We start from the raw sequence: 27,350 nt of genomic DNA on the forward strand, positions 1-27,350 counted from the left end.
AAAATATTTCAAAGGTTGGCTATTTGATGGATATTTCCAGTTTAATTCGTTGCAAAAGCCGAACCCTTATCCCGCTGTTTGATCTTTAAAGGGGCACTACACTGACTTTTAAGATTAGTTGACTAGTTGTGCAAAGTATTTTTCTGCAGGTGAGAAAAAGAAAAGTTTAAAGTTAAAAAGGAACTGCTGGCTGATTTGACTGAAATAACCTTTTAAGTGACTCACAGTCAAAGTAACCTCGTCTCCTGTCCCTCCTCAGGTGGTCTGGAGGAGCTGCCGGTTGCCCGCCGGTTGCCTAAGGCCTACAGCACTGGTTTCGTTGGCTGCATTAAGGACGTGGTGGTGGACGGGGTGGATCTCCACCTGGTGGAGGATGCCTTAAACAGCCCCAGAATATTACACTGTTCCGCCGCCAAATAACTCCAGCAGAGACAGAAATATCGCAAGCAATGAAAAAGAAAAAGAAACCCTCCCACCCGCACCCTCTATAGCGCCCATGTCTCCTGCTGTAATTATTTTCTATTTTTGTATACTTCTCATCGCTTTTTATATGGAAAGAAAATGAATATGTTGTTTTCATTTTTGTTTTATATATTTTGCTCTTATCCGCACCTCCGTTCACAGTAAAAAAATTCCTTTTCTTTCAAGGCCCTTCATTTTTTTTTCCAAAAAGAAGGCACCTCGGTGAAAACAACAGATATTAAATCCATGTCACATTTGATGTTTTAAAAGAATCTTTAAAAAAAAAAACCAGCCCTACTAGTTTTTTGTTTTTTATTATTTTTTATTCTCATCCTTTACTTGAACACGGTGGACCCTGCTGATGATCTCCGGTTACTGCCTTGTCTCGGTGCCATATCTGCCGTTCCACATTCCCCAAGCATGGCCTATACATCTTTGATAGACACACATTCCCTCACGAGAGATGGATGCTGTAGCTGGTGCGTGCGTTTCTTCAATGCTGCAGCCAGCTGCCGACTACAGTCAAGAAACTCTGTATTCAGCCCTGGTATTCAGTCCACTGTATTTTCCTAATGGGACTTTTCAGAAATCAGTCAAGCTGCTACAGTGAGAAAGTACACAGTCATAAGCACTCGATCAACCCCATCTCACAGCACCCTGAAAAGAGGAAAAAAAAGAAAAGAAAAAACTCTCCACTCGATCTGAATCCCATCCAAGCCTTTAGTTTTGAAATATGACTCACTAACACCGCAACCCGATGTGACGGAGAGAGAGAGAGAGAGCACTGCGTGCAACAATGACTTGCATATTATTAGTCATAAGTCAAGACATGAATCACAGACATGGATAGATGTTATAAATATAGAGTATATAAATAATACCTGAGACTGTGAATATGTAAGATGGGTTCTCATTGGAGAAATTGTGCTTCTCCTGTACTATTGTGCGTTCTGTTCTACAATCAGCAGATGAACTAATGATGACCACTATAAATGCATGCACTTCTGCAGTGTTGGTTTGAAAAATCTGGGGGTTTTTTTGTTTGTTTGTTTGAGTCCAAGAAAAAGAATCTATTTTGAATAACTGGGAGTCGGGGGAGGGGGGCGTTTTTTGTTCTTGTTTTAAACGAATCGAGGTTCTTTTTTCTTCTTTTATTTTCACTTCTCAGTGATTTCAGAAAGTACAGGCTTCACAGACATCTTTAAAGTCTGGTCATTCCTCATTTTTTTGTTTTTTGTTTTGTTTGTGATAGATATATATTTCTGTATTATTCTCGGGAGCAGTTAGTTTTTGCAGGGCCTTTAATGGCGTCTAAGGGAAGAGTTATTACCATATCTGACCTTAAGGAGGTGCTGAAAGCAAAGACTGAAGAAAAGGACAGACAGAAAGGAGGCAAGGGGAGATCTTATCACGAGAGCCACTTCTCTTGGGAATGTCCTGTCAAACAGCAGTCAGTCAACACAAAGAGAAAAAAATCTTCACAGAAAAAGAGAAAAAAAACTCTACCTGAGACTTAAATTCATGTTTTTGTATTTCACCTAGGAACATTCCTGGAGGAATCTTTTTTTTTTTCCGTCTTTCGGCTGTTGAGTGAAAGAAAGAAAGAAAGAGAGAGAAAAAGAGAGAGACTTTGACGCTATTGTGACCCTTTGAAGCCATAGCAGCCGCAAAAAACTGGGAAAACATACATAATCCTTCAGTACTTGCGATCTAACCTAGTAACGCATGGGTTTGTTTAACTAGTGCGAATCCTGTACAATTCAGTGAACTGTTGCAACGTGGAGTCGTCTTTGCTGAACCACAATAAGCTTCGATGAATGACTGAAAGACACTTGTTTTGATATGAGAACCTTGGCAATATTCTGAGACTAAATCATGCCTGTTCGTGGTTGAGTATCAAATGGTCTTGTACTTTTTCGTTTGTTCGTTTCCTTTTCTCTCTTAGGTTCCTAATTATCTTTCCCTCCTTAAAAGTCATCAAGCAACCTGTTTTTGTACAGCCCTGCAATTTTTAAGTGTAAATTTAGCAACAACGTGTGATCTGTGGAGGTTTATGTTTTTAGTACTATACACTGGAGCCATGTCTGACTTTTGTCTGTTCACCCACACGATGCTCTATACTTCTGTAAATGGGGGAGGAATAGCACTGAAGCTGATTGTGTGCGTTTGTTTCTTTGGGCGTCCGCACCAGGACAGGAATCCCTCTTCTAGTGTCCCAAGATGCTTTTAAAATTCCAGCAGTCACTCTCTCAAAGCTTAAACTGGTCTTATTTTATTACACTCTTCTTGGAGTTTGACCACTTCAGGTGGAACCACTTGGACTCGAGAATACACACACACACATAAAAAAGACAATTGCAGTCCATGTATGGTTTGGATGGAAACTATGAATTGCCTTAAAAACCAGTCATCTTGAACTGCGAGCAGGTGACGAAGACGTTATCCATGTAACTGTTTTGTTACTTTAGCCAGTGTATTAGCCTCATTCTGATAATGTAAATGAGTAATACAAAATAATAATAATAATAATGACTATATTAGTAATAATGCTCATACTCATATGAAAAAAATATCCCAGAGGGCTTACGCAAATATCCCATCTGGCTTTTTACAAAAAAAAATCTTCTATTTACTGATTTTTGAATCTATTTTCTGTTCCTTATTTATGTCTACATGTGGATTACCCTCCATGTCTGGCCTCTGTAAACTACTGTCTGACTGCGCAAACCTCGTCAAAGGGCAGTGCACCGATAAGAGTGGCATGACCTGAACATTACTAACTTTATGACCTTTGTCTTGTGTTCCTACCACCATGAAATAAACCGTCAACCAAATGGAGTCTCATCTTGTCTGTCATCTTCATTTTGTCCTCATTTGTGCCGCATCAAAGCTCAATATTTATTTTGATTACTGATTACAGGTCAGAACTTACAGCACTTACGTTTTCCTGCCACCCTGCATAATTCAGTTCAGTTCAGTTCAAACATTAGGGGAATACTAGGCCCAGTTGTGGCTATAGCACTCTTTTGGCAACATTTGAATGATTCATTCCAGAAAGTACAGTGATCTAAATTAGACAACAGTTTGCTATTTTAGCAGGAAAAAAGCAGCTTGGAAACTGAAATATTAATGGTTACAACTTTCAACCAGTAGGAAGTATACAGGTCATTTTCTTGGAATGATTTTAGCACATCTGTGCTCGTGGGGCCTTACCAATATCTCACATTTCCCTGGTTTGATTTTGTTCTTTTCAACAGAATAGAGTTGCTAATCTTCCAGAGATTCCCAATTAAGTATGGATCAGAACTTTGGGCTAGTTATTTCATTATTCCAGCGTCAACAGCTTGAATTGTTAAATTGTTTCACCCAGGTAGCAGTGGACAAAATTGTTGGATTACTTCAAACTGATGGCAGAAAAGGAAGAGTGCGTGGATGAAGGAGCTTGTAATAAACACCTTGTCATGTAGCTGTGTAAGAGGTCACTCCAACTCAAACCAACTGACACCATTTCCTGTCTGAAAAAACTAAATCAAAGTTGTCATCACTAAAGAGATTTGTGCCAGTTCCCCATTTACCACAAGCAGTGCTCCTTAGCAGATGTTAGTGTAGCCTGTGGCTGAGTTGGTCACTGCAGACTTTGCTTTAAAGCTCACATATTTTCACGTGACGAGATGATGCACTGCTGATTTATGTGAACAACTAGGATTTTTTAAATATATATACAGGGGACTTGATTATTCTAAGAACTGGTGTTACATGAACAAGTGCCCTCAGCAACAACCAACTCATTATTGTTTTACCTAATGGGAACGGCCTTTTTGCTATTCAACTGGATGCTAACACAAATATCTAATCATCCAGTCACGTGGCCAAAACCCACTGCATTTAGGTATGTAGACATGCAGCTGCTGGAGTTCAAACTGAGCATCAAAATGAGGGAGAAAGGCTATTTAAGTGACTTTGAATGCAGCACTGTTGTTCCATGACTACAATACTCAGACCAGCCTGTCTGCTGATCTACTGGGTCTTCCCCACATGACCATCTCTGGGGTTTACAGAGAATTATCCAAAAAAGTAAAATATCTACTGAGCAGCATTTCTATGAGCAAAAATGCCGTCTTGATGCCAGTGGTCAGAGGAGAGGGGACAAGACTGTTTTGAACTGACAGGAAAGCAACAGTAACTCAGTTAACCACTCTTTACAACCAGACCATCTCTGAACACAGCACATGGGACCAGATGGACCACAGCGTGTGTCGCTCCAGTCAGCTAAGAACAGGAAACTGAGGATACAATTCAAATGGGCTCTAAAACATTGGACATTTGAAGATTGGAAAAATGTTGGCTGGTTGGATGACTGGGGTCAGAATTTAGTGTAAACAACATGAAAGCATGGATCCGTCCTGCCTTTATCAGTGGTTCAGGCTGCTTGTGGTATTTCCATATACAGGTCAGTTTTAAAATATTTTACGTGCAGTTTAGTGGAAACCTTGAATATCTCAGGATCATTAGTCTTCCTCCACAAACTGAGGTAGTCACAGCTCTGTGCTAACAAGAGGCTTCTGCTCACATTCAATATATCCAAAGCCAAGCAGTTTTTAAGAGCAATTAAAGCAAAAAACACGCTCGTAAACACGCCTATAAACAACATTTTTTGGCTAGAGTGATATTTACTTCTTATAATTCAACTCATCAAACAGCAGTCTGCGGTGGCCTGCTGCTAATTGAAAGTCCCAGATTCAAAAAGAACAAAAACTAGCTGCTGCACAGCTTCATACATCATTCAGCGCATCCCAAATCTGTCTCAAGCATTTTCATTAAGCTCGAGATTTAATGAGTTTAATTTATTCCTCGCTAATGACAGAGAGAGACACCGCATCTTGTGTTAATTAAAACTATATGAAATGCTGTGGATGAAATAGTTTTGCCCAGTGAGGGATCCTACTGAGGGAAAGATCATTTTCGAGTTAATAACTGCTAGTTTGATTAAAGGGTTTTTTTTTCTTTCCAGGAATTAAATCAAAACAAAACAGAACATGTACACAAGGAATTAAATGATGATCCCGGGTGGCTCACGGAGGAGAGAGCGGGGCGTGGACAGTTTCAGCTCAAACCTTTTCAGGGAGACGGGATTCACTGAAACTAGGAGATGGAGGAAGCTCATTTTGATGAATGTGTTGAGAAACCGAGTGGCTCTGAGAAGAGCTGAGTTTAGCAAGAGCTTTGGAGGTAGACAGAGGATTTTCAGATTTTTTTTTTAAGCACATGTTGGGGAGTGCAGTTTGTTCAAAGGTCAGAGTGGAACGCATTTCATCAGATCATACCTAAGCCAAACACCATGGCATGATGGAAGAGGCTGTTCTTTGAAAAATCTTGACTAAATTTGTGTTTTGGGACATAGTCGAACACTTCTTCCCTCTGTGTAAAAGGCTTCCCACCACCAAGGTTACAGTTTTGTTTGTGTTTTTCTGTTGTTGTTGTTTTTTTTTTTAAATGTCTACATGGTAATAAAAGTTCTTTATCTCTGACTGGGCTCCAGCTGTCCAGTTGCATCACTCTCAGTGTAAGACCTCTTTGTTTGCCTTTCCAGACTTCTTCCAATCTTTGTGCAGGCAGATTTGCGAGTCTCAAGGCAAAAATGGGGGTCAAAGGTCATTAGCATATAGAAGCAGCCGCCTCAGGGTAGAGGGGACATCCTGGTTTCCAGGCCCCGAGGGAAACTGGGCTTTGTATTCTCAGGTCCATTTACACCCCCCTCTAGATTCAACAGGACACTGGGTCTGCAGGGTGATAAAAACTGAATGAGTGCAGCTATTTGTAATACCTCCCAACACAAATCACACACAAACTCTCAAGCCTGACTGATCGTGTTCTCCAACACATGCAGAAGCCAAAGTCAATTTCTACCACTTGTCTACTAAAATATGCACCTGGAGGTGCAGCACAAAATATACAAAGGGCATCCCAGCCAATAAATGCTAATGACTTTGTTTTTCAAGTCTCTCGCTCAATTTTAACACTAAAACAAGTTATTTCTCAGCGTCTTCATGAATTTCCACCAAGGTATCGATCATTAGGTAATGTCCTCCCCATCATGCGGCGGGATAATTTTTAACTGATCACCGCACCTAAACAATAAACTGCGTTCAAACCCATTCATACAGCCTGAAGCACACAGCACCTGGCAGAGAGAGAGAGACGTCTACTAGAAATTGCAGACAGAGCAGAAATTCCCACTCTATCATCTCTGTTTGTCTCCAGGATGCAGCAGAACACTGGGTCAAACAGTGGAAATGCAAATCCATACATGCGAAGCCTGTGAGCTCACAGACAATTGCATAAGCCCATCCATCCCTAGTAGATTAACCTCCACGGATAACCACAGGCTGGTGACGTCAATGCTGCTCTGCCTCAGTGCTTACTCCACTCCTGCACCACCAGCACTACCATTCTTTATGTATGTGTGTGTATCTGTATGTTAATGCTAAACAAATAGATAAGCTTTATCTGTAAAGACAGTAGCTGAGCTTTACAATTATGCAGACAAAAGAGGTTGATTACTAATAAGTTGTTTAAAAAAAATCTGTTTTATATTGTTACTTTACAGCTTCACTATCCTCCTACTGATAATTATATTAAACATTAACAGTTAGCACAAGCAGCTATGGCGACAGAAATGACAGCTGACAGCAGCAAACACGCCACTTGTTTTAAGTTAAGTAGCCACAGGTGTGCAGTTTTTAGGTGTTTTTGTTTTTTCAGAAGTGAGGGCTTAACGATCTACTTTTGGTTATAAGCTCCAGACAGTAATCTGGGGCTAAAATATCTTGAAGTTTGTCAGATATGACGTTTGGTGTGCACCACATTTACACAGGTTTCTACATCTACTCCCCCAAAAGAAACACCTACAAACCAGTGTCGGAATTAGTTTGTAGAAATAATAAAATAAATAAATAAATCATTTGATTTTTTAACAAGAGAAGTGGAAGCTTGAAATCTCAGTTTTTAAGGCGAAATAAAATTGCAATTCAAAAGTAATATTCGTTCAAGAGCCTGACATAAAAATGAATCCGCTCCGGGTTTCCCTTTTACGCCCCCGTCCCTTAAATGAGGCCTTTGTTTTGAAGGTAAAAACCGGAAGGCGTGTCGGTAGTTATGTGTAGCCCAGCACGCAGGTTCAACACATCCTCTCAGTGTTCACAACAACTCCGCGGAGCCAGAAGGGGAACGTTTGAGGGCACTTGACAGCTTTCAGAGACTGCTATGACATCTCGCAGGTGAGCTGGAGTTTGCTTTTTAAACGGTCACTAATCCCACTGTAATATTTCACAGCCCGCGCGAGCCTGCGCGAGCCTTCTCAGATTATCACTGCACGAGCGGTCAGCGATAGAGAGACAGCCAGCTCGAGAGCAGGGCGCCTAAACTTTTTTCCCCCCCGTACCACAGACCCCGTTATTACTTGATGCCTCGCCTTTCCAACTACATACAAAGAAACTATTATAGGCTTGTGTTTTAAATGTGAGTTTTCTCTGAGATATAAGACCGACTTTACTGCTCTAACCCGCCTGGAAATGCTTAAATGTTTAAAAGAAATGGGAAATTGTATCAAATTTCGTGACCTGCTACAGTTAAATAACGCTCCTAAGCCTGGACCTCACTGTTTCCAGGCTGTTATAGTAATTCACATTTTCATTTTGTTTTTAGAACTACAATTTTTTTTTCCATTTGTTTCTGAGAAAGCAAATCCTTATTGATAAATCCTTATTATATTTCATATTATCACAAACACTTCCTTAGTTTTTAACACCTCACGCAAGTCTTTTACAACGCATATTTTATGGCCTCATTCATGGCTCTTTGTTTCCGAGTGCGCAGTGGGATAAACTGGTTTAGTGTCCTGTGAATGTAATCCATCAAATGAAGGTATGTCAGCTTGGGGTGACCACAAATTTGAGTCCCTGAGTGTTCAGGTACTCTTCAAAACTACAGAATTCCAAGAAACACCTATGACACATTTTGAGTAACTGATTTCTATGCGAGTTGGATAAAGATCTGACCAGATTTTATGACTAAGTCTCAAATCTAGACAGAGCCAGCCTGAATAAACTAAAATTACACATACCAGCGCACTTTTTATCTCTTTATTGCACACACTTGGTAATAACTGGCAGTTCAGACTGAGGAAGAATAAGTGAACTTTTGTTTTAAGAGTTTCTCTAAAAGCTACGTGGAGTCAGGTGTTCTAATTAATGAGATTGGAAGTGCCAGTTGTGCTAGAGGTGTCCTTTCCTATAAATACAGGCATGGTAGGTGTGCAGTTCTTGTGAAACACTTTCATAGGATTGTAGAAAAGCTTCACAAAGCTGAAAAAGGCTAAATATGTTTCTAAAGATCTGGGTGTTGTTCAGTCCACAATAAGACAAATTGGCTTCACACATATAGGAAATTGTTGCTATACTCCCTCAGAGTTGGTACCGTGCAAAGATCACAATGTGCCATCCTGACAGAGGTGGAAAAGGTAACGATATAAGACGACAGCAAATGGGAGTTTGGGTTAAAACATAGAGAGATACCAGTAAGGAAACTGCTCATCAAAATGCTGTGTCTAAACTTTGAAGGAAAAAAAGAACTAACAAAAGGTTAAGTTTTGCCAGCTGTGATTACTAAGTGGATTTAATAATGTGTACATGAATTGTACACATGTGTGTTGTTAGTTTACTGACAGTATTTGTCTGTAACGATCTTTGCAACTTTTATAGTCTAATCTGTTTGATGGTGACAGGATTGCCTGCTTTCCATGAATTAATACTGAGGCAGACATGTCACAGTGTATTATTTAAAAACACACAAAAAAAACCCTTGGGCTGCATAATATAGATCACATGTACATCTGTGGACTAGTAATGATTTGTAGATCCTCCTGAATGATTTCTCTGGCTTGAGACAGGAAGATTTAAGTGCTGCAGCAGGCAGGCTGTACTAAGGGCTATAAAGACAAATGGGTTTATTGTATGCAAAGTGTTAGATTTGCTCATGGATGATCCTCTCCAGTTTCTTCTTATGGTTATTTTTGAGGCATTTCACATACTATCGAGAAATTAATCTATTATAAGAGACTTGAGATGGGGAAACAGCTTTTCTATACAAGGTGACTGCTGACATTTTTGTTTTTCCCCTCGTTTGCCCATGATGGCTGTTGTGGAATCAAGAAAATGCAATGTTGGCAGCTAGATTTTACTGTTGATACTGATAGGTTGGATCATGTTAAATTGGTGGCAGACTTTCAAAATGAAGAAAATGTATTTACACTTGAAAGATTCCACGTTCGAGACTATGAGGAGACACAAACCCAGTCTTGGGAAGGCATGAGTTAGTGTATTACTAGCACCGGTCCCAAACCCGGAGAGATGGGAGGGTTGTGTTGGAAAGGGCATCTGGCAGAAAATCTGTGCTAACATTCAGATCCATCCGCTGTGGCGACCTCTTGGGAAATGAGGGAACAGCCAGCTCCTTCATTTGTACAGCACTTTTCTAAGCTGCAAACACAAAGTGCTGTCCATAGGCAGCATAACGGTAAGAAACAACCATCAGTGAAATAAAAGAAAAAAACACGAGCAATATGCAAGTACACAATTAAGCATATAAAATAACTTTACAAAACATCCAAAAGGCAGAATAATAAATAAAAAAAGAAACTAAAAATTATGGGTGTATTGTGGAAACAGAAAACTTGTCGTCAAACAAGAAGGCAAGTGTGTTTAAAAACTGTCTTAAGATAGGATTTCAAAGCAGAAACTCTTTTGGCAGATTGAGTACTAACTGGAAGACTGCATGAAAGTGGAGGTGCCAGTACAGCAAACACTGTGTCACCCTTTGACCTTAATGTGGACTCTGGAACGGCTAGCAGAACTAGCCCAGCAGATCTCAGAGGCTTTTTTTTGGATAGTAAGGAATTAAGAGTTCATTACTGTACTCTGGCATCGGGCCATGGAAAGCCTTATAGGTCATGAGTAGCCTTTTAAAAGAAACTGGTAAGCAGGAAGTTACAACTGGTTTTCTTCAGAAGTCTGGCTGAACAGCTTGAAGCTGAGTTACGCAGGTTTTCAGGTAGAAAAGCATGAATAATTTTCTACGCCACTACAAGATAAATTTGCTCTGATCTGTGGAAACATGCTTGAGTTAAAGCTGTGCACAGTTTGCCTTTTCATTGTTTGGCCAACCGTCTAATGCTTTGTTTCATATTAACTCATGTTTCATACTGCTGCTATATGCTTCAGTATATATTATTTACTAGCCATTACAGTTGAACTTTTGCTTAAATAAAATATGGCGGTGGTGATGTTGCAGCACCTGCATCCCTTGCACTTGTAGTTCTAGTTAGACCTTGGTATGAGAATATACACACCGTGCACAGTTTTGTTTATAATAGTGCGGTGTTTGTCTCAGCTTTGCATAAGCAGTTGAGTAAAATTGAAATCTATGGTAAACTTGGAAAAGTAGCTTACCTATTTATCAAACTGTTGCGGTCATGTTGGCGAGTCCATTCAGTTTGATGTCCCCCCCTCGTTATTTATTTGGTTTTGAATAAACACATAAAGAGCTTAACCAAACAACGTGTGCGCACATGGAGACTTAAAGTAGATGAAGCACGTCTGCAAGTTAAAATAGAACCAAAAGACAAGTAATAGTTTGGTAACTCACTTTAAAATTTAACTCGTATCCCAAACACTGAATATGCTTCGGATTACTGGATTAAATTAGTTTTGGATAGATTGTGTCTAGTGATGCTCTAGAATTTCAGTAGTGCTAGCCAGTTAATTTCTTCAGTCGACACGGGTGGGGAAAAAATGCTGTCGTTTCTGTTTTTAGGCTCAAGTTCATTATTTTTCATGCAGCCAAGTTCTTGCATTTTTACAGACATTAGCAAAAATCCTAATGAACAATTGTTAGTTAGCGGACACTAGCGGCAACTAAGTCCAATTTCTCTAGAGGTCAATGCCACCAGGCTAAGAGGAAGGAGAAGAAAGCACTGAGGTTAAAGCGGTTTTTATCTCTGCCAGTTTCTATGCCTTGCCGCTGGTTGAGCTACATACACTGCAAAAACTCAGAATCTTAGCAAGTATATTTGTCTTATTTCTAGTCAAAATAAACTCATCACACTTAAAACAAGACAAAATCAACTGAAGAGTAACATCTCAGTAAGATACATTAACTTGTTTTTAGACAGTGGATCTTGAAACTAGAAAATTTTCACTTGTTCCATTGGCAGATTTTTTTCACTTAATACAAGATATTTTTGCTTGAAATAAGAGAAAAATCCGCCAGTGGAACAGTGAAAAATTTCTAGTTTCAAGATCCACTGTCTAAAAACTAGTTAATATATCTTACTGGGATGTTACCCTTTAGTTCATTTTGTCTTGTGATAAGATTATTTTGACTAGAAACAAGACAAATATACTTGCTAAGATTCTGAGTTTTTGCAGTGTATGACTGTTGCTCTGCAGCTCTGTTCTGAACTTCCTGAGCTGAAATACCACAGGGGAACAATACTACAATACGTGCCATCTAACCAGCCCACTCTGTTGTTGATGATATTACTCCGAAACCCCATATCAGGAAGGGTTTTAGTTCATCATAATATTGTGGAGGTCCGGAGTTTCCATGTATTTTGTTATTATTTCACTGCAGGTCTGTGGCGGTTAAATCATAAAGGAACAATCTGTACTGTCCCTCATTGTGACTGTACCATAAATTTAACAATCATAAGGCATTGTAATGAGTTCAGCATAACTGTGGGCCCAGAGAAAGATGTAATGATGAATCACTTTACATCGCACTTCCATTTCTGTTTTGCCAGTTGCGTCTGTGTTGCAAACTCTTTCCACTATTGGAAACCACCTCTGCCCCTCTTTTGTTTATGGAACAGACCTCGTCTGTCACTGAAACTCATTTGACCAGCTGAGAACAGTGAGTCAGTTTTTTCGATAAGCCGACAGGAAAACAACAGCCCATGTGGAGGAATAAGATAGCACTGCCAACATTTCCATGAGTGCTCTGAACACACCTTTTTTTTTCTTTAAAACCAGATACATGCTTTTATTTTATTCATTTATTCAGGCGCAAAACAATGCTAATAGACTACACTAGATAAAACATTACATGCATGTCAGCTTTACATGCCTGCAGTCTTTGAATCCCACGTTTAAGGGTAACCTGCTTAAAAAGCAGAAGGGACATGTTTTTTTTTTTTGTTTGTTTGTTTTTTTTTAGGTAAATGCTAAATATTTGATATCTAATGTATCAGAGCCTCATTCCTCCCAGACTCATAGTTGTGCAAATCCGAGTTCAGCTTTGATCAGGTTAATACCACCGCTACCACTTCTCTCTGTAGATAGCTGACTTTGAATATTAGTCACGCTTATCTCATGGTTCAGTTAAAAAGTGCTTTTTCTGGTAAAAGGTAAGCTGGAGAAAATTAGTCAGTGACTCCCCTCTGACTAATATTAACCATCTAACTATAACTTTTCACACTGACACTTTAGCAAACTGGGGATTTGATAGAAAGATAAATCCCACATGTCTGTTCATTGCTGCCGTGTTAGCTATGCTTGTCTTAATTTGGACAGATTTCAATCTGAGCATATCAACCAGTTACCAATTTTCTTATCAGCCAAGTGATCCTGCAGTCTGTTAGACATGCAGAACATTAGCAAATGTGGATTAAAACATGCAGAAAGTCGTGTGTGCAATATGAATTTATGTAGTGTTAACCGCCAACCTATTTCAAGCTTACAGGTCTTAAACATGAATTACATTTAAACTAGCATTCCCTGGGTTTTGCATAGTAAAATGAGGTGCAGAAAATCTTAGCAAAGTATCAGCACAGGCTGCATTTGCATTAAATGATAAGCTTGTGATTGATAACATTTTCCTCTGGAATAAATGCCTAAAGCAAGCCAGTGAGCAGTACCTTATAAACTGTTAAGCCCCTTTAAATTTGTTTGCTTTTATAGTAGCGTGAGAGAGAGAATATCTCATAAACCATTTTATATTACCATTTTGTTATTTAAAGATAAAAAGCGAGGCATTTAGAATTGCTTTTTCTACATATTTTTTGCCGTTCACAGTGACAAATCTGGCATTTAGTGATTATAGTAATTGCCTTCCATATCTGCTTCTGTGATTTCTATATGGTTTAAAAAAGAGGCTTGCATATGTCTGTGGAAAAAAAAAACACAAGTTATTGATTAACCACTAATGTTCGGTGCTTTTACCGAGAGCTTCCCAAGTCCTATTTAGTTGATGTAAAAGCCACAACTCTGTCCCCTGTGCTACAGTATAACTTGTTTTTGCGTGCTTAGAGAATTATGATTGCCCTCAGTTATTTTTAACAGTTTTGCTTATCACAACAGGCAATTTTGTAATCAGTGAGTTATGTTTTGCCTTGTATGTGTAAGTAACGTTGCTGTTTTTTTTTTTTTTTTTCTTTTCTTTTCATTCATACGTGGGCACAGTTTTTCTTATTCTGCATTTTCTACTACATTGAAAGGACTTGTTCTACACAGAAGGGAATTATTGAAGTGGGTTTTTCACCTCATGTAAATACTCCAGATCATCAGCAGGGCTAAAAATAACTGCAGTGTTACCAAAATCCACACCCCAGGCTTGTCTGTGACCAATATAGTCCTAGCAGAGGCTTTCATGCTGCACTGTGGCTACTAAGTATATCACCTTTTTGTCAGCAGGCCTAGACAGGCATGCTTTAAATAGCCTATATTGAACTTGAGACATTATGTAAGAGGATAGAGTGGTGGCTGGATGCACGCTAGGCTTGTTTCCCCACAAGCTGCCCAAGGCTTAACCTGCAGCTCCCAGCTGCCCCCGTCTCTCCCACAGTACCACCACTTTTTACCTCTACTTTCCTGTCGACATCTCGTCAGATATATACCAGACTATTTGAAATCTCATTCTCATTGTGTTGTATCTCCTCTCCTCACTGCCCAAGGCCAGATGCAGGGAAATGGGGCGTCTGGTGGTTGTCAAAGGCAATCCTATTCTTGGAAAGCCCTGAGTCACTCCTGTAGTCATGAACCGAGGCTGGTAGAGAATATGGATAAGGCTTTATAGACGCGGCATGCTGTTGAGTTTGCTTTCAAGACTTCTCAGAATTTACTCCTATATAAATTCATCTTAAACAACATAATTTTGGGGACATCGTTTTTCATTAGTAGGGGAGTTGCTTTGAAGTAGTCTCTCGCGTTTAGATGTGTGCTGTACTACTGTAACAATGTGGCCATTACATACTTTTTTCTTTTCTTTTTTAAAAGCAGGGAATTAACATTGCATAAAGTATAAAGATGAACATTTTTAATTGTCAGTTTTAAAGTGGCCCTTGGAAAGATATTTACAATTTGACATACTTCTGGTATGTAAGAAGCTGTGATCAGGAGATAATTTTGCTCTTTATTGCGCATTATTCTGCTAGTGTGTCTGTAATTTAATGCTTTTATTTGTACATTTCAAATCTTCAAACTTAACATGAATCTATGGGCATCAGAAGAAAAGTAGTACTAGGATCTCATGAGATAAATTGGGCAGCTCTGATTCTCAGTGGTTTTCTACTAGACTACCTAACCCCTAACATGGTGTGCAGTTCTTGCACATACATTTATAGGTCTGACTGCATATCCCACATACGCTGTGAACAGAGCAAAGTATGAATTTGTCTTTGGGATGATCTTTACAAACTCCCAAAGCAGCTTATGTGGTTACAGGTGCTTTGTTTTATTAGTCACTCTTTAGGTGGTTATTTGTTTAACCCCAAGTAGTTTGCATTCATAATAGTATTTGCAGATACTAGACTGATAATAATTAAAGTAGATTCAGTCAGATTATACAGGTCCTTTCAGATTGTTGTACAATCTAAAATTCACTGTAAGGTAGTTAAGAGTTGAACTGCAGCTTTTGTTCTCTGCATTTATTTTCTAACTCATGTCTAAAGCTTCCTGACCCACCCATGCGAAATTAATAGGCTAATGGCATACTGCTGAATTGGCTGGATTGAGGGCTTTAGCTTGGCGATGACTAACTATGATCTGGTGTAACTACGGCATGTTTAATCTCCAGGCACAGGCAACACAGCTGTTGTATTTAGCCTCGGACAAGATGGTAAGGACCCCGTAGCCAGAGAAGGCTCTATTAGCTTTAGGATCAGAGTGAACTTTAGCGTGAGACCCTCTGACCTCTCAGGGTACAACTGGGGCACAGAAAGTGAGACTGAAGGGAGAACGGCAGACGGTGGTTTACCAGTCAGCTAGTGCCTGTCACGTTCATCTAAGGTGGCAAAGGAGGGAAGAGGGGGTGGGGACGTGGGGCTGCTGATAGCACTGACGGGTGCTGGTATCAGGCCCGCTCACGCTCATCCAAATCCCAGATTAAAGCCCCCCTCCCCCTTGTCTACTCTTCCTCCTGCACATTATCTCTCTCTCACTCTCTCACACACTCTTACAAAGCACCCCCTCCACTTCTGTCATCTCTGTCTCACTCAGTCTAACCCAGTAACACTTTTAACACTTTTTTTACACCCTTCCCGCTTTCGTCTCTATATCTCCTTCTCTCCCTCCCACCCTCCCTTGTGTAACAGTGCCCAGTGCTGGATTACTAAGCTCTGAGGCTGCTGAAGCAAGGGGCTGTGGCAAGCTTCGACCACAATGGTGAGGTAGGGCAGAAATGATCCCATTCAGCTTGTCTTGTATTATTTATTTTTTGTTTTCAATAGGAATGTCCCTAACCCTGCTTTAGCACATCCTCTTCCTTTTAATAATGCCTTTATATCTATAGTTTTTATTAAATGCATTGAAGAAAGAATTTAAGTATAACATGGAAACTTGAAAGCATGTGGAGACCTGGCAGTTAATAACTTTTTTTTTAACGTGTGCATACAAATGCAATATTGCCTTGACATAACTGATGCAATGTGTCAATGTGAAGTTAAGAGGTTAGAAGTACACTGTAGTTGTTACAAATGTTGTTGAATTGTTTGTGTCTTGGGTTTTTGTATTGTTTTTGGGTTGTTGTTGTTGTTGTTGTTGTGTTGTTGTTTTTTTTTTTGTATTAGCACAGAGGGGGAGGTGCACTCTTGCCTCTGTAAACCTGGCACAGTGAACAGTGTGCTGTAATTGCTTCTGTTGTCAGCGATATTTGGTCCAGCCCATTTCTATTGTTGTGATAACTTGTGGAGTTGCAGACATGCTCTGATGGATTAGAAATGGATTAATGACATAAGGTATTTGTGTCCCACTGATTTTATTTTCAGTATAAATCTGCATAGGATTAAAAACAATACTACAAATCTGTCCACCACCTGACACCCATGACCTGTTATTGGCTCCTCGTTCTAGTAACCTAAAGGCACTGGCCGGCTCTGCTTGTAACTATTCCCATCCCTAAATAAGTAACGTGATATGATACAAAAATGTTTGGTTAAATACTCTTGCAAAAAATTTACTCTCATGGCAAGAGGAAAATTACCGGCGCACTCAAAAACCACAGGCTTTTTTTTTTTTTTTTTTTAATTAAAGGAATCTAATTTGTAACAAAATAATGAAAGCTTGAATTACAGATGAAATATTTACTCCTGCACTTTCTGAAGTTATTATTAAAATATTTAGCTGTCAAGTGAGTCACACTTACATTTACTTTACATTACATTACATTACATTTGATGGCCTCCAGCTCCAGCAACTTGGACTCCAGCTGGCTACTGTCGTTCTTGTTCTGCTCTACAGCCTCTGTAGCAATATATAAACCAATTCTCAGCCTGCTGCAGTTGCTGGTTAGCATTGCTCTCTAAGCGGATTCCCAGGGAAGTATAAAGGCTGTTGTCACCAGCTGTAGTTCAGTATGGTGAAGCTGGAGACTAACAGTAGGATGAGAGACTCACTAGAGGGGCAGCTGAATATTCAAAACAAGAGTGGGGGTGGGGGGAATTATCCAAACAATCCATTGTATTCTTAGATGGCCAAAGAAATAAAAATAATAAAATCCTAAAATAAGTCACCATACATACTTGCACAGCCTTCCCAAGTAATATTTGTGTGGAAAATACTATATGTGTAGTGAGGTCCCCTGACGTGTTCTCAAAGATGCTGGGGAGAGCTGATCAATCTTGAGACTGGGTGCTGTCTTAACCTTAGTTGTCTTTCCTGCGTGTAACATTTAATCCATATAAATGGGTCATTGCATTGATTCTGAAAGTATGTTTACTATAGTTGCCTAAATAATTCACAGAGAACTGTATATAGTTAGTTTTTATATTGTTATTTATATATTTAAAGTTTTAAAAAGTTTAAAAAAAGAATCTATTGGACTAATTTCAACCATAACAGTTCAGTGCTGTATTTTATCATCAGTACAAAAAACATTAAAGAACTTGGTTAATTAGGCCGTCTTTTTGAGGTTTTGTTCTAACAACTTTTTGTTGAATTGAACAGTAAATGACAAACATGTATGGAGGAAGGCAAAAATGAAAATTAACCTTAAACAACAATTCTTCAATAGGCTCTTTTAGCCTGAAAGTTTGATTATATTTAAGAGGGAATATCGTTATTGTTTTGTCCGTAACAGTTTTCCTGTTTTTGGCTGTCTTCACACACAACCAGTGGTTTTTTTTTTTTTTTTTTTTTTTTTTTTTTTGGCTATCTGGAGACAAAATACTCAGCCAGATGAATGTGCTACGTTAAGTATTTCAGATATTACTTTTATCAGTCTCCCACTGCCTTTGAGTCATTTCCTGTCTGTCGATGTTTAATATCCCCAATAGGCTTGCAGAGATAATTAATGCTACAAGGAATGCCTTGTCTAGTTCACCCTCTACTCTTGTACGTATTTATGATAAATCCTCATGTAAACATTTCCAAGTTAGTTGTAAAGTCTCCCCTATGATCTGTCTGCTAGCATGAAAATGTTGTAGTGCTGCTTTGCCCCCTGGTAAAGTTAAAGAGGGAGGCCAGGTTTAGTCTGGGTCAGATGTCTGTCAGATGGCTGGTGTGGTCTGTTAGCTCCAAGTGGTCAGGTTCAGGTCTTGGCTGAGGGTCTCATTTTCACTGGACATGAGTCTCTGTTCACATGAATTCAGATGAACCACGTTTTAGGTTTTTATGTCATACTGGTCTGTTTACATTGAAGACCCCGCCCAACACACACACACACACACACACAACAATAACAACAACAACAAGGTTGTTAGTTTCTGTCATTTATCATGCCCTTACATTTGGCATCATTACCCCTGCACCTGTATTGCCTGCTTCTCACCCCACCTGTCTCTCCCACACCCTTCTCATGTTTCTCCACTGTCAAAGCAGGTCAGGCTACTCTGTGGTGTAGATGCTGTCAGTTTCACTTCGTGACTTAAATAAAAATCAATATCTAAGACTGTGTATAAAAGGAATTTCATCCTTTTAAAATGTATTAAATTTGATACTTTTTTTTTTTTCTCCTCAAGTTGGTAAAGCCTAAAGCCCCAAGAGCAGGCTTACCTATCCTCGTTACCGTGGTTTCCAGTTATTAAGGAAATTAATAGAAAGCACTGCGTCGCATAACTCGAGCTGAGATTCAGACCCTGCAATAGCAGTGACCACAAAAGTATTCTCATGTGTATTTGCCGCTCTCAGGTGACACAAGATATGCTGAGCTGACACATGAGTTTTATTTTTATCCTACTGTCATGGGTTTGTGTCATACAGTGTACAAAAATGGCAACGCCTAAATGCTCGCCCGCTGTTAAAGCTTTCAGATATTATCTTCTCAGGAATAATGCCGTTAAACGATTGTCCAATTCATATTCTCTGTGTGCAGTGGGAGTGAAGAGCACTTGGTTTTCAAAGTGTATATATATATACAACCTTTGGTGTCGCGCCCGGAAGTCTTGGTTATACTGTTGCCAAGTGCTAGATCATGTGCACAATAATGGTAATTTATTCATGTGTATAAATCTGTTTCACTTTATTTTAAGTAACGAGGTCTCTGTTTTGACACTGTTGTTTCTCTTGGAGGACTTGACTCTTGAATGTCTCCTTTGACGATATAGCACTGAAAGATTGTCTGCTGGGACTTGAACTACAGTGCAGGGATTAATATATATTGACAAAGACGTGTGATAGATATCACAGTTTTTCAATAATTTTCAAAATCTTGGCTACTGGAAGTCATGTGACGCTTTTGTGAAATGCCTTTTTATTTTAGGATTCGTACTCATTTTGGAAAGTTTTTTTTTAATATCTAATCCAGATGAGATTGTACCTGTGTGCCAGTTTTCGTTGCTCAACCTCTGATCATGTATTAGTAGTTTGTGGACCGAGAAATGAATTTCATGTATTATAGGAAGAGAATGACGTTGTTATCAGTGAAGTTTGGAGAGCTTTTACGCTCTTGCCAAATGCGTTGACATTTCTGAAAACGGCACGGTTTTTGGAGCCTGTTTATAAAAGCGATTATGTCACTGAACCACTGCAATTTTTTGTGTCACCCATGATGGACCACAAAATACTGTTTATTTATTCTATTTCATGTCAGTTTTGTCAGCTCTCTGTACTTTGATACAATAATGCAGTCCTGGATGGCTAGTGGTGCGTTGGATTAGCCGGCAATGGCACACAGTAGTTGGGGAGGTTTAACCCAATGATCCCTGCTTAAACATGGGCTCTAAATCCACACAGCTGATATACAGCCATTCACTGGGACATTACGGCACTACCTTCTCACTGCCTCTTTAATACTAATGACGCACAAGGAGTTGTATTTTTTATTTGTTTATAAAGTCTGCTTTCCTTAACAAAAAGGTTTGGTGCATCGATCACAACTTTCACAGGTATTAGATGAAGCGTTATTGAAATGCACAACTGCAAAAGGCTGCAAATGCATTTCTAACAACCGACGTATTAATCACTAAGAAAAAGGCAAACTGTCTACAAGTGGAGAATATTCAGTACGATATCAGAATAAGAAATGTTTGATAGACAAAACCTACAAAGGAAATCACCCCTCTAGAAATAAACTGGATTATTTCATACCTTTCTTGGATGTGTTCCATGAACAGATGGGAGAGTTGAAGTTATGCTACACATTAACACTTAAATCTCATCCTAAATGCAAAGCATGATGGAGGAAGCATCATGCTTTGAGGATACTTCAGGGCCTTGTAATCAGCAACAGAACTAGTAATTAAACCGTAAAAGATTTTTATTTTCAAGTACACATTGGTTATAAAAGAAGAAAATGTTTGGACTCTTAAGCTTGAACATAACCCAGTTCACATGATGGGACATAAACTGAAGATACATGTTTAATCAAAATATTCCAGAAATGGTTTCAAAAGCAACAACAGGAAACATCTGATGGTGGTAGTGGTTGTTATTAGTGGGGGTTTTATGAGTCACTAAATTCAAGAGTTTACTTTTTTTCCAGTGTGCTCACTGACTGATTACACAGTGAGTTCAAGAAGCATGAAATGTATATTTGTGTTCAGCCAAACTATTTCCGTATTGCCACCTATGTGAAGCCCACACTACATGTTGTATTCCTGTTAGAAATCAATTCTGCAATCATGGTGAACCCAAACTGTTCATGATCATTTTTCTTCTAACTGTACCTGAGAAATGGTTGGGATAAATATTTGCCTGTCATGTTTGGCAAGAGAGGAAGTAACATGCAATTATTAGCTTTGGCTTTGCAGAACTGTAAACTTTGGTGTCCTTCCTTTTCAAACCAGAACAGGACATACAGTTTGTATGTATTCATTGACTCATCAAGGAAGAACGTGTACTTTTTAAATAAGGCACACTGTATGCTAGTCCACCAGTGTCATGATAGCAGAAAGCAATCATATAAAACATAGCTGAATTAATCAATAGAGTTTTTGTACAGTGTTGTATAAACTGTTGTAGGCAAAAGCCAGTTTTACAGTACGTCCATTATGATCACTCTATATAACAGGTCTGTACACCAATGGAGGTAAAGCACTGCAAGTCCATCAATGTTTTTGATGTAAAATACTCGAATATGTATGGCAGTTATATATGCACTGATTAGTCTTTTGTTTTTTGCCATTTCTTTGTGCACAAATATTTAGGTGGTTTCACCCCAACATTACCGGAATCGAGGCAGAGCAGCTCCTGTTGACCCGGGGAGTCCACGGCAGTTTTCTGGCCCGCCCAAGCAAGAGCAACCCGGGGGATTTTACCCTCTCTGTCAGGTAAACGCATCTGTGCTCCCCACTTAACCTCAGTGTTCTCAACAGTACCAAGTTAAATCCTCAAATGCATGGGTCTCCTGTCATATGGACAAGCTACTTGGTTGATTAGAGAGGCAAGTGATTATCTATGGAAAACACTGATTATGGTGTTTGACAGGGGCTAGTGAGGAAATGCACAGTGATTTAAAGGCAATCCAGCCATGTCTAAAAATAACTAAGCCTGTGTGACCACATGATAAAAAATTACACAAACAAACCTCAGGAGTGCAAAGGTAAGGTGCTCGGTTCAGCGAGAATTGGTCTGGTCAGTTTTCAGCCTGAGAATAAGACGTAACACTGCACTGGTCTGAAAAATGTAGGACGTTAAATTCTCAGGAGAGACGAGGCTTTTCTGAGAAGAGTCTCAGAAACTGGTGTCTCAGCAAGTGACTCCACATTTCGCCTGTGGGTAGAGAAATTGTATCAAACGGGAGTTGTTTTGCGCAAGTGTTTCTAAGAACATGTTGGATAACACTTTCCACGGTGTGATTTTTGTCAATTTTGACACTACACAACCAGAAAATCTTAATTTTGGACAGCAGGCTTAAACTAAAGTGAGTTAGACAAGCACAGAAAAGTGTTCACTCAAACTTGTCGCTCACGCCTTATTTCTCTTAATCTCTTTAAGAACCACTGTGTGTAGTGTGTGTGTGGTGTGGAGTTTCTGGTAAATAGACTGTGCACTACATGCTGTGGTGATTACGGAGAGCAGGAAACAAACTGAGACAGAAGAAGAGAGTTTGAAGAGTGGCTCTTCCTTGGCAACGGAAGCTTTTAAGAGATGGATCAGTCGGCCAAGCTCTTGGAAGAAAGCCCAGACACATTTGTTACTGTGACTGTAGCTGGCATAGTGACATTAGGCAAGGGAGAGTGTGTGAGTGAGTAAGGGAGAATGAAATGTAGAAAAACAGATGAAAGGGAAACGGGGTAGTTAGACAGGCAGTGGCTTTTAAAAGATGTTAAAGAGTGAGGGGCTTATTAAGGCTTTGACCTTCGCTGCCTGTGGTTTGTGTTTGCGGTGAGGTTGTAGTAAATGTCACACACAGGAAGGTCGGTGGAGTAAGTTGTAGCCACAGCTTGTGATCTTGACAGACTTAAACACAGATGTATGCACAAAGAGGTCAAGTGGCCAAGCTGCAGAGCCTCCCCACCTGCTACGGAAGGTAGGTCACTTTGAACTAAGGGCAAGGAAGAGTCTGTGTAACTTCACAATAAAAACACTTGACAATTTAAAGGAAAAAAAAAAGCTGCTTGTTTGCCACCTACTGATCTCACTATACTATATGTTGAATGCAATACACAAAACAAAGTATGAAATTGCGTGAATTGTTTCACTTGAAGTTCATCTAAAACATAAAAACATTTTTAAATAATGCAGGAAATATTAGAAATGGGAATAAAGGTTTATTTTTTGTGTTTATTACAAAAATATGACTGCAAGCTTGTGCTAATTTTTAGATGAATCGCACAAAAAACCCCCAGAGAGAACCAAATGTAGCTGTCTGGAAAGGCCATAATGACTCATGTCTGATTATCGTAATAGTCAGTCTTGGCATCTATAACTATATGAATATTGAGGTCCATCCCTGCCTCCCTGCTTATCTTTCCCTCCGAACATCATCTCCTCGTTTCTCCCCTTTCTCCCATCTACTCTGCTCCACCAGGTGAACATAAGGAGGGGGGTCGGACATAGCCGCTTCCCTGAAGTCTAAAACGCTAATAAGAGCTCTTTGAGGGTTTTGAAAATGTAATCAGCTCAGAGTTTCAGAAAATTCAAAGATGGGAAAAGTTTGCGATGGAAAAAGTTTGGCCTTAATTTATATACGAGGCAAACTTTATAAGGAGAAAAGTCTGGTCAAGTTTTCTCCATCATTTTTCATGCTCTTTATAGCCTCTAAAGAACTCAAGGAGAAATTTTAAGGGCAATCTTAAGAGAGAATTTTTGCAGGGCAGATTACCACAGAGAGCGACTGGATTTTCTTCAAGCCTCTGTGTTATGTAATTCTAGCATGGGTTTACTCAGATGTGTTTCCACTGCATCCATGCTATTTATAGTCAAGTTCAAGTAGCATTTCACCATTTATTGTTGTGGATACCAATCTGTGAATTTTAACTGCATTTGCAGAAGAAAAATATTCACACTATATTTAGCCAGCATGGGGAAAACGATCTTTTCAGCATGTCTCTGTATGAATGTTCTTTCTCACTTCATGAGATTGCCTGGTTTAACACCCTCCGTTAATAGTGGAGACTTAAAAGTTTGAAAAAGACATGCAGGTCAGCACAGAGAGTGACGCGACAGCCGAGACTGCTGTCGGAGCCGTTTTTAGCATTTCCATATACAATACCACAAGGATGCTGTCTACTCGTGAATTATTGATGCTTACTTCCTCAGCTCGTGTTTAGACTTCACCTTCCTAATTGCAGTGGAAGTACAGCTATTGTTTAGTCCAGCGATAGCTGTTATGAACTGCCAGTAGTAGAAATGATTGTTGTCCATATGCTCAAATATTAGCAGTTGTCTTTGAGCTTGGATATCTTTTCCTGCTTATGAAAATGTAGGCTGACAGGCAGGTTTCTCAGTTGTTAGAAGTCTCTCTGCTATGGTGGGTTTTGTGTTTTGTTTTTTTTGTTTTGTTTTTTTGTTTTTTTTTCTCTCTGTTGGGACCGTCTCGAGATGTAGAAGATGCTTAAATACTGAATTTTTTTTTGGGACATATTTGTTTTTGTCTTTTTTTTTTTTTTGTTTTGTTTTGTTTTTTGGTTTTTTTTAGAAGTCAGGTTAATAAATAGGGTGTAGTTGTACTGAAAAACACATAAAGAGGAACTGAAGTAGAGGCCAAAACTGTATCAACTTCAGGTTGATAAGTGTACTTTAAAAGAGATTTCTCAGAGGTGTCAGGATCTATTAGTGCAAAAATATTGCTTGGAATAGCTTTAGGGCAAACAAGCAATAATTTATGTCCTAGGTTTTGCAGATGGATAAGTATGTGGTTTTTAAGTAGTCTTTCTCAGTTGTCTGTGTTTTGTGGACTTCATCTTGTCAGTGTATTAGTTTAGGAAAAACTGATTTATATATTATTTATATTTAAAAAAAAAAAAAAAACAACCCTTCACTTTTATGCAGTGGTGTGGCTAGAATATGGAGACTAATACTGCACATAGATGTGATCTGGTTGCAGCTCTGGTTGTTAATAAGCTGCAGTTTAACAATGTGGTGATCAGATGTAGAGGAAGTGCAAATCATGTGTCTTTGTGCTTTCACTTGGTTCCCTCCATGTAAACCGGCGCATAGCATAATCAAGGGCACTGTCATGTTGCATGCTCTGTCTGTGTTTTCAGCAAAAGGGGATTCTGGTGCAGCTTAAATGCAATTTTAATCAAGCTTTAAATCAAACTTACTAAATGTTACTGTGAATCACTATGTGTGTGTATATATGTTGAGTCAGTGCAGTTAAAGATTGTAAAGGTTATGTATTTTGTCATCTGACTAAAAGCTAAATATTCTGTATTTTTGTGATAATTTGGTAAATTGGTCAGTAATGTTTGCTGCTCTGGAGCTTGGATCATGCATAGCGTTGTGTTTTTGTTGTTGTTACAAATGTTTTTAATCCTACTTTCCTAGTTTAGTTTGCACTCTGAGCTTAAAAAACAAAACAAATAAACAAAATGAGTTGTGTTACTGCCCATTTTATATTTGATGTTAGGTTATTAGGTCAGTGGAAAAAAACAGCAAAAATCACTCATTGAAATTGAGGTGCATTAGTGGAGCGGTCCCCAACCCCCGGCCTCGGACCGTTACCGGTCTGTGAGTCGTTTGGTACCGGGCTGCGAGAGTTGAGGCTCAGGTGTGAAATGTATGGTTTTCAGGGTTTTTATCGGTTTTCAGCGTTATTTTGTTATCGTTTTTATCGTTAACTCTGTTTTCCTGGGTCTTTTCACGTGTGTTATGAATAAATCTTATTTTTTTTCGGTACCGGTACTAGTTTTATTTTGTTGTATTTATCCACGACACCTTAAAGGCTGGTCCGTGAAAATATTGTCGGGCATAAACCGGTCCGTGGTGCAACAAAGGTTGGGGACCGCTGCATTAGTGTACTCCCATGTATGCTATCCCCTCTTTGCATTTTTACATTGCTCTCCTCACCTTCCGTCCGAGACACGAGAAAGCAGGAGTAGAGCATTTAACACGATGAAAAATCGATGCTTCTGATCTGTTCTTTTTAACTGACGTTGCTTTGAATCATGTGACATGGCTACTTCAACCTTCCGTTGTTTTGTTGCAACTTGCTGTTAAGCTTATGTTCTGTCACATAAGCTTAACAGTGTTGATGATACATTTACTTTGTTAAATTTGAAGTGCAACACACTGTGAGACTCTGCTGGCATTGAATCTTTTACCATAACGCTGAAACGTACAGGCATTAAAATCGCAGTGGATCATTTTAAATGACTTATACAGCCTTTACTGAGCAATCCTTTTCTATTTAGAGTCCATCTGTCACACCTCTTGTATACATCACAGGTGATGTATCAAATGGATTGTTCAGTAAGATGCATTTCCAGGTCACAGGTAGGACATGTTGTTATTTATATATAATTCATATATAAACAGCCTTTAAATATGTTCAGTCAGCATCAACATGTAGCATGTTCTGTAATACAGCTGTCCAGTGGCACAGTAATGCACACTAATACTGATTTAGCATTTAAATTGGATAATAAACATTTAGTTGATTTAATTCTCCTTGACTTTTCATTTTGATTTTCCTGCATGCTTGTTTTTGTTTTTAAATATTTTTAAAATAAATAATTGTTTAATGTCTTTACATGTAAATGAACCTGATAAAATGAAGATTAAAAACAGTTTTCAGTTGTTGGAGTGGATCGCATGTGTTCAGCAGCAGTAGGAGACTGTCTTTAGAGTAGCTGTGCATGATGCGTTGAGGATATGGGCACCAGCTTGCTAGCTTTGCACATAACTGCTGGATCATTAACCATCCGATGTGTTTTGGAAGTTTTAATCAAATTTCTTATTTGTTCTTCTGCATCAGGATGCAACCTGACCTAATTTGCACATTTGCTGATGTACCTAATAATTCATGCTGTATTTGTCAGGGGCTCAGAGTTACTACTTAATGGCAATAAATGTTATGGTTGTGAATGCCAGCAACTGTAATTATGCATGTACTCCTGTCAGAATGGTGACAGTGTTGGTTAATGTGTACTGGAACAGACTGGAGTGATCCAGAAACAAACAAAACAAATTCTGTCCTGATCACTGAAATGACCAAAGCATTTATGACCTATATGGATTTCTTAAACAATGTCAGATTTTGAGAGAAAAGAATGAAAATGTGTTAGGATGTGTTTGCCTCATTCCAGAGTTAATGGTGTTAAACTCTTAGAGAACAGGAGGCTTTGGCCGGAGAGTTGAGGAGGGGCCTGTAACGCAGCTATAGACCTGTGGCATCCTGCCAACAGCCACTAATAGAGCCATGAAGCAATTACCAGGACACACTGAGAGAGGGGAGTGGAGGGAAGGATAGATTATGGGACAGATAAATACAAGAATGGAGGATAGGATTAATGATAT

General features: G+C 39.1%; 2 protein-coding genes across 10 annotated transcripts in view; both read left to right on the forward strand.

Moving 5' to 3' along the window:
* Positions 1–3,300, forward strand: part of agrn (agrin) — a 259,295-nt gene extending 255,995 nt beyond the window's left edge. For all 7 annotated transcript variants that reach the window (XM_084918149.1, XM_084918152.1, XM_084918151.1 and 4 more), the window contains one exon: positions 260–3,300. In XM_084918149.1, coding sequence (XP_084774275.1) covers positions 260–420 — 161 coding nt within the window. In that variant the 3' untranslated portion in view covers positions 421–3,300. The remainder of the gene's footprint in view (positions 1–259) is intronic.
* Positions 3,301–7,591: 4,291 nt separating this feature from the next.
* ptpn11b (protein tyrosine phosphatase non-receptor type 11b) overlaps positions 7,592–27,350 on the forward strand; it is a 35,142-nt gene continuing 15,383 nt past the window's right edge. Inside the window, exons 1-2 of one of the 3 annotated variants that reach the window (XM_084916690.1) lie at positions 7,592–7,739; positions 21,593–21,715. In XM_084916690.1, the coding sequence (XP_084772816.1) occupies positions 7,726–7,739; positions 21,593–21,715 (137 nt within the window). In that variant the 5' untranslated portion in view covers positions 7,592–7,725. Of the gene's footprint in view, positions 7,740–16,098; positions 16,181–21,592; positions 21,716–27,350 lie in introns of those variants that run through there. The other 2 variants (XM_084916691.1, XM_084916692.1) reach the window with 2 other exon arrangements.

This window comes from Perissodus microlepis, chromosome 20 (genome assembly GCF_051167445.1).
Source record: "Perissodus microlepis isolate ML-2025 ecotype Zambia chromosome 20, ASM5116744v1, whole genome shotgun sequence".
Classification (NCBI taxonomy): Eukaryota; Metazoa; Chordata; class Actinopteri; order Cichliformes; family Cichlidae; genus Perissodus; species Perissodus microlepis.